This window comes from Contarinia nasturtii, unplaced genomic scaffold (genome assembly GCF_009176525.2).
Source record: "Contarinia nasturtii isolate CC-2019 unplaced genomic scaffold, AAFC_CNas_1.1 Cnas_scaffold_1240, whole genome shotgun sequence".
Classification (NCBI taxonomy): domain Eukaryota; kingdom Metazoa; phylum Arthropoda; class Insecta; order Diptera; family Cecidomyiidae; genus Contarinia; species Contarinia nasturtii.
In genome coordinates this window covers 2,544,502-2,556,482 of record NW_022198581.1, presented here as the reverse complement: position 1 = coordinate 2,556,482, position 11,981 = coordinate 2,544,502, and the positions used below count along the sequence as shown (strand labels likewise).

Here is an 11,981-nt window from a genome sequence, read left to right as displayed (position 1 = left end):
GAGAGAGAGAGAGAGAGAGAGAGAGAGAGAGAGAGAGAGAGAGAGAGAGAGGAAGCGAAAAGAGTGCAAATAAAAAGAGTTGGTGCCAAGAGTCGAAAGTACATCGACAGCATATTTTCAGCATGGTCGTGCGAAACGAGACGTGAAGAAAGACAAAACAACAAGAATCAATCGATCAGAAGAGCAAACGGGGGGCTACGGCAAATCCATGTTGAATGCAAGAAGGAAATGGTTTGGCATGCTTTTGCTTATAAAGAGAATATTATTTGCATATTATGTATGAACTGATGCAATATTTTGTCTCGTGTCTTTTGTACATCAAGTAAGTTCGTGTCAAAGAGAAAAGAGAATGAACGTTGCGAAAAAGGAATATACTGTAATATGACATTGATTACACATTACTTGAACCATAAGAGCAATAGCACACACTTTGACAGGAAGAAATTCTGGTAACAGCAGACGAACAAAAAAAGGCACACATACCTCTCCCGGCATCAACGCATACAGTGCGCTCGCTGTTGACACCGAAACACACAACTCGAAGTGCCTGCAGTGCAACAATGACAACACATTGCACATTTTAGTTATAATATTGTTGAATAAAATCGAAACAATGATGAAATGATGTGCAACAGCATGTGTCTCGATATGTGCCGTGTAAGTATCGACACAACCAAAAAATGTGCGAACGAGTGCAAAGTATTTTTGACGTGTACATTTATTGTTTAAATTGAATCGATGAGAGATGCGGAACAGAGATAGGGATGTTGTGCACAAATATATGATTTTGTGTATCGATAATTTTACGCATTTCTTTCAAAATGTGCACCATTAAAATGAAGGTACTCTTAGCAAGCATTCCATCCGGGAATCGACACCTTTTACCATTTTATATGAAGCAAATATATCGCATATGACAGGCGAATGAAAGCCATATTCTCGAGATTTATTCGAGAGATGATCATGTACTTCACACAAAAAAAAGTGACGTCGAATCGAATATGCTCAAAATTTTAAGTGGAATAAACCACACATTAGCTATACACTCATTCAACGTATCGACACTGATCCGGTATGCATGTATGTGGTCCTCGGAGTTCGAGAAAAGAAAAAAATGCATTTTGTAAATGCGATACAACAATCCAGCGCATTTATATAGAGTACGTACCAATAAATTGATAAAAAAAATAAGCGGAAAAGGCATAAGTTCAAGTAAACATCATTGTCATAATGTACACAAAATTGCCCGAGAATACATCGACTTATAACATGCAAAACATGCATTAATGTTACACACTGTACACAATACACATTTTCCTAGTGTGTGTTTGTGTCATGTTCTGGTTGCTTTTTTTCTCTCTTTCTTCACTCGTTTGTTGCTCCTTCGTACCATGAAAATTCTTGCCGAAACGCCAATTCGCAAAATGCATTCAACTCTGTGTGTGTATAGATCGTGTATATTTCAAAACCGAGATACAATATAAACAACGGGCGGATGGCCCGTGTTTGCTGTTTGTACATGCCAGATAAGCATCTATTTTGCTTCTAACTCTTGCCGAACAACAAAACACGTGTACATTTCAGCCACTCTCTCTCTCTCTTTCATTCACTCGTACTTCCAAGCTATCCATTTATTTTAGCAATAACAAACGACTGTTGTATTGCCGAAATACATTTCAAATACACTTCGAATTTACTCTTGAATTATTGTGTTTATTTTGTGATTCAAAGTTTTGCGCGTCAACATTAAAATCAGTTCAGAATTGTGTTGTTGTGTTTTTTTTTTGTGCTCCCCTGAAATTCCAATAGAACAATGGCACAGTGTTCAGTCAATCATCCAATGCAAATACGGCGTCATTAATTTGTCTATAAAATGTCATTTATAAATGGGTCGTTCGATAGAACAAAGTATATTTAAATTGAAGAAAAACGATAATGAAAAACAAATGCACGCACGCATCATGTCATCATGAAAAATGGTTATTTGACTCTCGAGCTGTCGGTGTGCATGTGCATCGAATTTGTCCGTAAATTTGTATCAATAAAACATATGATGGACTTTTATTGGCCATATGAAAAGTTCACCGAATTTTTATGGGTTTCAAAAGCACATAGAAAAAAACGCATCTCGCAATCCAATTCGATATATTTATACTGGAATTGTTCCATTTCATCAAACAAAAAAAGTAGCGACAAGTAATCGATGCAATCAATTACAACGTATAAAAAGGCAAATATAAAAATAAAATGCGACTTTGATTGTTTCATTCGGATGTTGGTGTTTGCATGTGTGAGAGAGTGCATGCAACTTCAGCTTGATGGTTATTTCTATTTTTGGTACGCTTTTCAAGTCATTCGCTCTGAATATTGACCAAAAAGTAAATCGATTTGATGCATTACTCTATTTCTCTTGGGCTACGATTTTTGTCGCTCTCGTTGTCTCTTTCAGCGTCTCGTTCACTTTGCACAACACATTTCAACATAAATTTTCAATCGTGCGACGCGCTATTTTATAAAATATTTCGGCCAACACACACAGTTGCATATATATTCAAGTTAACATGTCAATTTTTGTGTGTGGTATTTATATTTGAAGAGAAAAAGAAAGATAGAAGAGAGGAGAGAGAGAGATTGAGCAGTAAACACTGGAAACGATTTGTAGTTGTGGGTCTCCATCTATTCGATTCTCCATCTCTGTCACAATAAATTTTATTCATTCAATATGATTTCGATTTTCGGTTACAGCTGTGTGTGGCTGCTTTTTTTCTCTCTCCCTCTTTCTCTCCCTTTTTGAATTCTTGGGTTTTCAAATTGGATCGTTATTTTTATTTGGATCGTGTTGTTGTTTTTCTCTATTTATCGTCTGTTTCTCAATGCGCTTCATAAATTCCAAGTGGTATATTTGAAGACAGCGCTGTAATATTGTACGAATTGGTCGTGTACAAGTCGTCGTTGTATTTTAATTTCTTTTTTTCCGAGGACTCGATGACAAACATTTGGACTGTGGAGAATTTATGGACTTTTTTTTCCAAATAAATATCCAACAAATGGAATGTGTATACGGTTCTTTTTTTTTTTCTTTTTTCGGTCTCTTGTTGTATTTCAAAATCATAAAAACCATTTTCGAGTAATCAATTCTCTGTGGCGAAACAGACCGAAAAAGTCACATGTAAGTCACAAATGAAATGTTCTAATCCACCTTCATAGATGGAATCTAATGTCATTTATAGATCACTTTTGGGATTCATCGTTTCATTTGAAATGGTCTCTCAATTGAATAATTTCAATAAAATAAACCAGCAATGCAATATAGAAACACAACATCCAAAAAATAAATCGTCTACGCTATAAGGAAAGATGGATAAAAAGTGCCGATGAAAAAGTGATGACATTGAAATATTAATGATCTTGTGGTTTTGTGGATGACATATAGTTGTATGTGTGTGTGTGGAGCGGATATTTGTTGTATGTTGTATTGGGGGCGTATATGACAAGCGCAACACAAAAATTGAAAAATCATAGAAGTGAAACTAATCGTCTCGAACATGATTCACACATTCACACATTTTTATTGGGTCATCGCGCTTTGATCTTTGTCGAAAATAGCACATAAATATACAAAATGGCATTAAAAATATACTTGTTATTTTACACAACATTTACTGCGCTGAAGATAAGAGTGCGCCTTACATCGATGTATAATCGAGAGTGCAGTGGAAAGACGTGAGCCATAAACGATGTATAAGTATCAGATTGTTTGAAAACGATGACGATCATTTTGTTTCATTTCAAAAAATTGAGAAGAAAAACATGCATGCACACACACATAACGCCAAAATAAGAAGCCATAAACTGGCGCATGCAGCGGAAACGATAAAAACCGATTTTCATTGAAATAGTTTGTGCAATGCACACAGACACGAATATATTACGACCGGATTCAATGAGAAAATGGTCATAATTTAACTACAAATATTGACAAAGATGGTAAAAAGTGAGTCGCATAACCAACATGTGATGTGAACTTCAGTGCGAGCATTGCAAAATGTCACAATTGTGATATCGAAATGTGATTCATTGTGTGCATCGGCATTCAACAATGAGAACACGTTTCAACTCTACGCAATCGTTGGTTTTGTTTCTTTCGCTAAAGTTCGACAGCCATGCATAATCATGCGCTTACACACACACATAAAAGATTAATATAACGACGACGAAAAAAAAGACCAGAAGCAAAGAAAGTGAATGATTAACCCGTTAAGTGTCGCTGACACTCATACGAATGAAAGCGATACACTCAGAAGAACCGAATGAAATGAAATCAAATTAAAGCTAATTAACTTTGACTGGAAACGGAAAGAGAGATTTGACGATTGCCGCTGCGTCGGCAAGAGTGTGTATGTATGCATGGAATTGAATGAAGGAGAACCAGAAAAAAAAGAGAAAAACATGTGTTTAACAAGCTGTATTTTTCCACTTACCATTTGTAACAGCAATTAAATTCATCCATAATCCCAATAATAGTAAAACTAATCTCGTTTTACAGTGTGACTGCCGCTTCAATTGGCCATGTGTCAAACGGATATTCTTAACACGTTTGTGCAATTGTACACTAACAACGCCATCGATGTTGGTGCCGCTGCCGTTGCCGCCGCCACCGCTGTCGATGACTGTCGAAGGCTGTAACATTCTGAATATCGATGTGCAATCCATCATTATTGCATTTATATTTCGCATACACTTCCTTTCGACGTGTCTCAATGTTTGCCTTCTATTCACACAAGTCTGTATTCGTCTGCTTATTCGTATTCGTCGTACTGCAATTGTTCTTGTTTTTTTTATTTTAATTTTATTATTTTAACGTAAATGTCTTAAGTTTTATGCTTAACATTAATCTCGTTATCGACGTGAAAAGACATAATTTTCATGTTTCTTTTCGAAATTTTAGATTTTTTTCTTCGTTTCTGTTCTTTTTCTGAGTTCTTTAAGTTTTCACAACCTAATAAATCGACGGTTGGATTTTAATTTGATGGATGCTTAATGCCAATTTATTGTGTTCGTTTTCTGTTTTTTTTTTCCTTTCGTCTTCTTTTAAATCGATCACTCGTTCGTCGATAATTTTATGTATTTCGATTTATATTTGTGTACATATGTTTCTTTTTTGTTTTGCAAAAGTGAAAACAATTTTCAAGTCAGTGCAATTAAAATTTTATTTCGATATTTTGCATGCAACTAACAATTCTTATGCAATACACACATCGCACTTGACACCCATTTTGCTTGAAAACAATTTGAGAATTCATTTCAGAGAATATTTTAACGTTTCGTGCACAATTCTTTTTTTAGTTTCGTTTCTGTTTCAATGTTTGTTCCACTCTTAATTTATGATTTTTTCTTTTTCGCAATTATAAATAAACTTGTCGGGTTGAAGTGTGTCGATTCAGTTGAATTTTTTCTTTGCACCGTTGTTCATACACTTTTTGAAGTTGATGTTGCTTTTTCTATCGTCCTCTTGGCACTATCTCACTCTCTTTTTTTTGTCTGACGATGGTTACCATTGACGAGAGTATGCGATGTTGAAAAAACCAAATGCAAAATAGAATGGTTAGGATACCGTCGAGTGCGAACCAAAAACCACCTGAAGTGCGATATCGAATGCTTCGGTGCGTGATGAATACGAAATTAAGGAAAGAACGGATCAGGATGAAATCAGAATAGCAAAGAAAATGCCACTGAACCGTGATTTAGTTTGGTATCAACGACGATAAATGTGGCGCTAAATCGTTTCTGTGGCGGTGTTATTTATTTGATCACACATTGAAGCTGATTTTCTTTGGCTTCTTCTACACGTAGCCGTACCTTTTTCGCGTCTCTTTCACTAAAATCTCCTTTATACTTGATATCAGTTATTGGACGCCGTATTGTGGCCGTGACTCCAGAGAAAAAAAAAACAAGGACTTGATTTAGAGCAATTCACTGGGATCGCTTCACATTGCGACCACAAATTTGTGTATGTATGTGACAGCAGTGAATTTGTGTGCGTATAATTGCTTAAATTTCGAATGCTGAGCAAAGGATTTTTTTGTGTGTGTGTGGATAGATTTTATCACGCTGACACCATCAACGCTGCATTTTCCGTTCCCAATTTCGCCAAACTAAACGAGATCTGCAGATATATATTATTTCAAACGAGGCTCGTCTTGAATTTCACGGGATTTGGTACCATCGAAGTAACTTTGTCGGCGCTTGTCGTTGAATCAAAACACAGAATTTTTTTTTAACGAACCAATGCGATAAGAATGATTCTCTCGTACTTTTTTTTTCTTTTTTGTTCACCGTGTGTGTTAATTTATTTCTTCGGTGAATTCGTTAACAAATTGTCCATACAATGGAAATGAAACGGATTCTTATATATAAAAGTATGTGCTGGTTTTTTTTTGTTTCAAACGTTTATATAAACTGGAGTTCTTTTTTTTCACACTGCGAAGGTCAAACGATACTCTTGCTTGCGAAAATTATGCGCGTGTTTTTTTCTCTCAACACGATCCAGCAGGAGTGACGTGAATTCAAAAAGAAATCTATATGCTGTTGAAATGAAAACCCTCGCGGTGAATTTATGTGTCGATATACACACACGTATGGCTTTGATTCGATCTTTCGAATGTTGGGTGTTCGCTTATTTATGGTGTGTGTATGCGTGTATTTTTCCCCGCTGTTGTTATTTGGCGTCAATCTCTTCGATATGTTGTTTCTGTTGTTATTGTTATAGCGGCCGTGCCAATGTGCGCTGAAACGATAAGAGCAAAAAAAAGAAAATAAAAATCAATAACAATTTCAAGAGCAATGTAGAAAATATTTATATTCGAACGAATGTGAAGCGTTGAATTGTTGATGAAAACCTTTTTCCATTGGATTTATTTTAAACGATAACAAAAATGCATTTAAATGTATTAAAGGAATGTGTAATTCAATTCACAAAATAAAAAGAGATACGAAAAAAGAGCTGAGAGAGAGAGAGAGAAAAATAATGTGTATATCTCTAATGGGCATTTTAATGCATTGATTTTGGGCCTAATGGCATATTCATATCACTTTAGAATTGAAAAATTATGTTAATGATGAAAGCAAATATTACATGCTCATGTTAAATGATACGCGATGGTGCGAGAGATATACAATTTCACACAGTCGTCTCTCTACCTTCCTCCAGCCCGCTCTTTCTCTCTCTCTCTCTCTCTCTCTCTCTCTCTGAATCTAAATTTTTGTCGGAGCTTGTGAATTTCAATTTCAACAATAAGCGAGAACAATGCCGGAAAAAAGTGGTACGAACAACGCACCAAATCGAATTGAGTCTCGTTCTCAAATTCCAAAATTCAATTGTTTCCATGTACACGTGTGCGTTTGGGAAATTCGGTGAAAATTATTTATTAAAATTTTATTGAGCCAACACTTGAATAGCGAACACATTTTTGCTGTTTGATTGCTACTTTAGCCGGCGTACGTGCAGCATGTGTATGTTATTGATGAATTCAAAAGGTACAAATGTGGCGGTGTGAGGCCGAACGACAGATTCAACTCACGAGCATATTTAATAATGCCGTTAATTAGTCGAATTTCAAAACTAATTAGCCCAACAAAATTCAATTTTTATCCCAATGTCAGCGACTATGCCAAGTGGTCGTTTGCTCTCTCTCAATCTCTCTCTCTCTCCATCTTTCCCCTTTCATTTCCTCTTGCTATGTACCAATGTATGACGAATAATAAAACAAGAGAATCGTACTCGAAATTTGTTGAATTAAAATAGAAAATTTATGGAAATTTTTCCGTTAATTTGCGAATTCGATTCGATTGTACTCGAATTTCATTTTAACAATTCATGGTTGGTAGGTATTTTTTTTATATTTGCTCGACCACCGCACGACGATTCGATAAAAAACTTTTTACTTGTGTTCACATTGGTATGCGCAAGGAAGCAAAGCGAGGAACATACATATATATATGTATATCGAAGCACAAAATATGCAGAGATCAACTTTTTAGTGCCAAAAAATAAAATGAACGATTTAATAAATGCCTGCCGTCGTCCTCATTATTAACTTTTTGAAATATATGTATGTTGTTTGCGCGTACTCTCTTTCGCCAAATTTGTTCAGATTCATTCATTTTTCGATTGTTTGTTCGTTGCGTAAATCGGTAAAGTTATTATTTTTCGGTTACAACCGCATATACACATGATACACGTAAATATCCCGAAATAATACACGAAAGCTGATAATAGTTGAACCACCAAACAATGCATAAAACCGCTTGAGAAACTTTTTCCGTCAATATGTCGAGCGGCAGAGAAATAGGTAAAATTTGTATAATATTCATAGTACGAAAACGCTTCCACTTATTAGTTTGCAACATCGTTATAATTAAATTGTTTAATATAGCTCATATCCATACGCTCATTCTGCATTCCATGCATATGAGATGGTTCGATGAAATGCCAAACTCATGCAAAAACTACTCTTTCGAAACTCCAATAGTTTTGATTAAAATTTCAAATTGCTTCTTAATTTAAATTTCTTTTTTCACATTTTGTGTGTGCATGAGAGAGTATTTTTGTGCATTTTCGGCTCGGTGTTTCATCGATAAAATTGCCTGTAGTTATGATGATGTGTGTTGTTGATGACCAATTTGCACAAAACATTGCGATTTTGACCATGTATTTTGTCACATTGGATCATCGCATAGTTTTTGCTTGAATTCATATCGTTGCGTCGTTTAATGAATTCATTCTTCTGTCAAATTTTGTGTTTGCAATTGTGTGTGTTTTGGAAAATGTTTTACCATTTTTGATGCATCAATTCATTTCGCTGCTGTTTTATTCACAAAAACGCAAAACATCCAATGTGATTACAAAATGAAAATTTAATCATTTTCCGGGTTATTTTCGGTGATATTATATCTTTTTTTTTTGTTCAGCAAAACTATACACACATGCTATGCCAAAAAAAATGTGTTTACTTTTTACCGTTTTTAAAATGTCGACGACAAACACTACTCATTGCATTATGATATATACGGTACAGTAGCATTTTTTGAAATATCAACGAACGTAAGCGATCACATAGACACGAAAAAAAATTACATTCGCTAAAATTGAAAATACAGATAAAGAGAAAATGGTTCGTTTGCAAAAGACTTATTTTCAAACGCATATAATAGCACATATGCGATATAATAATAGCACACTAGATACAGAGAGATTGAGAGAAAAAAAAAGAGAGAGATGAAGTTGGCAGGCCAAATGGCGGCATCGGCGGCGGCAACTGTATATGCCAATCCATCGAGAGAATCTAGTCTCTATCATTCAAATTTCCGTGTATGTTACAGAACGAAAAACAAACAAAAAATAAACAGCAACAATACATTTACTGTTTGCTGTGTTATTTTCTGTTTGCATAACGTACAATGAAAAAAAAAAAGCAACGAAAATAAAAACAACACGCTGGTCGGTAGAGAACATACATATATCGAGAGAGAAAAAAGTAAACTCGTTTAAACAATAGTGCATTCGATATTGCACATGCATTCCACTCAGAAATATCCGTTTTTCATTTATGCTCTTTTTTCCCTTTCTCTTCATAGCGTATGCAATGTTTTTTTTTTTCATTCTCCTCTCGATGTTCACTGTCGCTACCGTTCGTGTACTTTTTTTTCTCTCTCTCTTCTCTCAACTCTGATAGCGTTCGATGTTTTTTCTTCCTTTGTTTGGATTATTCGCATAGTATAACATGTCTACCAGCCCATCTAGTCTATAGTCATATTTAAGCCTGGCAAACATAATTAATGCTTGACTATTTAAAACAAAAACAATGCGAACGAGCGAGCGAATAAGCGAGAAGAAAAGAACAGAAGCACACACAAAAAAAAATAAACCGAACCGAATGATGGACGAAGAGAAAACCGTGATCGAAGCAAACCGTGAACCAAACACACAATTCACCTCATTTGTGTAACAATTATACATGGGGAAAACGATAATTTTCTCGTCGATTTGGTATGCGTTTCTGGTTTTATGCTCTTTGTTTGTACTACGGTTATGTGCGAGCATGAATTGCGAGAGAGAGAGAGAGCAATGAGTTAGTAGCCCTGTTGCGGTCATTAAACGGCCAAGTGCTTCCTCTCTGTTTTATGCTCAGACTCCGTTTTGAATATTTTCGATTCGATGGGTTTTTCGAAAAATATGTGATGAATATCGCTACAATAAGAATGTTGAATAATATCCATGTTTAATACATTATTCTCGTTTACTGAAGTTTAGAATGAATGCGAACGTCGAAAATCCGATCGATTGAAATCCATCGTACATAGATTTACATTTTTGTAAAACTGATTAATCGATTTGAGGTCACAATAAAATGTGTATGAATACTGAAATCGATTCAAGCTTCTTCTTTCTCCACTTATCTTTTAAGTGGTTGAGATTGAACACTAAAGAGGGTTATCAAATGCTATTACTTATAGTGCGCTATTCTATTTTCATCGGAAATAGTGCGCGCAGCGCACACACACACACACACACACACACAAACACACCTAAACTTATGCACAACAAAATTTGCAACAAACGAATCGGCACTACGAAACTAATGTGGTTAAATTGATGACCTGTAACCTGTTTGTGAGCACTGAACTACACTCGTTATTTTATTTATTAGATGCACCGATCGAACAAGCAAGCAACCGACCAAAAGAATCGACCAGAAATGTAGAGAACGTTATAAATTATGCTAAATACTTGCATCCACACAATGATGATGATGATGATCGGATCCATTGTTTTTTTATGGATTGAATTGAACAATTCAGCTCAGCAATCAAGTACCACCTCTACTATTCAGCCTATTGAGCACATGTGTATGTTTTTTCGCTTATATATCTTTTCGATCGTGTAACAAATTCAAGCGAAAAAAGAAAAATGTGTTCAAATTGGTTGCACGATTTCAATTCAATGTATGCCGATTCTCCCTGTCTATTTTCCATTTTTATCTCTCTCTCTCTCTCCTCTCTTTGTATATAGCCACAGTAAAATTGCCAGCGACATTGTCTGTCCCGTTCCGAAAATAGTTGAGCCAATTGTCTATTATAAATGTGCATCGATTTAGTCCATTCTATCCGATCGATTTGGACGAGGAAAATGCGTGAGCGATTTTAAATTGCACATATATATTGTTTTTTTTTTCCCGTTTGATTCGTGCATATTATCTCTCTGTTGTCGGCGTACACGTTTTGCGGTCAAAAAGTGTGGCGACCATATATGCGTAATATGGGTTTGGGGGTTCATTTAAAATGCAATCTATTGTAATACTTTTGGATTTTAATGAGCGTAATTGTTTCAGTTTTTCGAATAAAATGGTCGAATTCATTGTTTGATATTTTGCATGCATTCCATAATCTATTTTCGGAGAAAGAGAATTCACATAACATTTTATTTAAAACAGATTGCACAATTTATTGTGTCTATTGAAAAATCCGGTTATTCAATCGATTGTCAATTGTAATTATATACGCAAACGATTAATTTCGCCGAAAATAAGATAATGCATGTGAACGTGTGGTGCACACGTTTCAATCGATTCGCATTCACGTTGTTTTCATAACTCATTATATTCCTTTGCGCTGTGTATGTGTGTGTGTGTGAGTTTGGCACTCGCCAAAAATGAATAAAGCCGCTTATAAATTAAAGCCATTATAACAAAAAGAGCGCGTTTGGTATTTGTCATATTGACTGCGAGAAATAAATGGCCGAAATTGCGTCTAATACAGAGTATTTTCTATATTTTGCATATTGCACAATATGATAAATCATCAACGATACCGAAATGCTCGATTCCATTTGGTTGAGTCCATTTCTAGCAAAACAATGCATATTAGTACACACAAGTATAGACTGGAAAAAAGAATTACACACATACCACCCAACACAATAA

General features: G+C 35.3%; 1 protein-coding gene across 2 annotated transcripts in view; it reads right to left on the bottom strand.

The window, feature by feature from the left end:
* Positions 1–11,981, bottom strand: part of LOC116345138 (roundabout homolog 2) — a 177,396-nt gene that overhangs the window by 146,748 nt on the left and 18,667 nt on the right. For both annotated transcript variants that reach the window (XM_031774243.1, XM_031774244.1), the window contains exon 2: positions 4,482–6,787. In XM_031774243.1, the coding sequence (XP_031630103.1) occupies positions 4,482–4,737 (256 nt within the window). In that variant the 5' untranslated portion in view covers positions 4,738–6,787. The remainder of the gene's footprint in view (positions 1–4,481; positions 6,788–11,981) is intronic.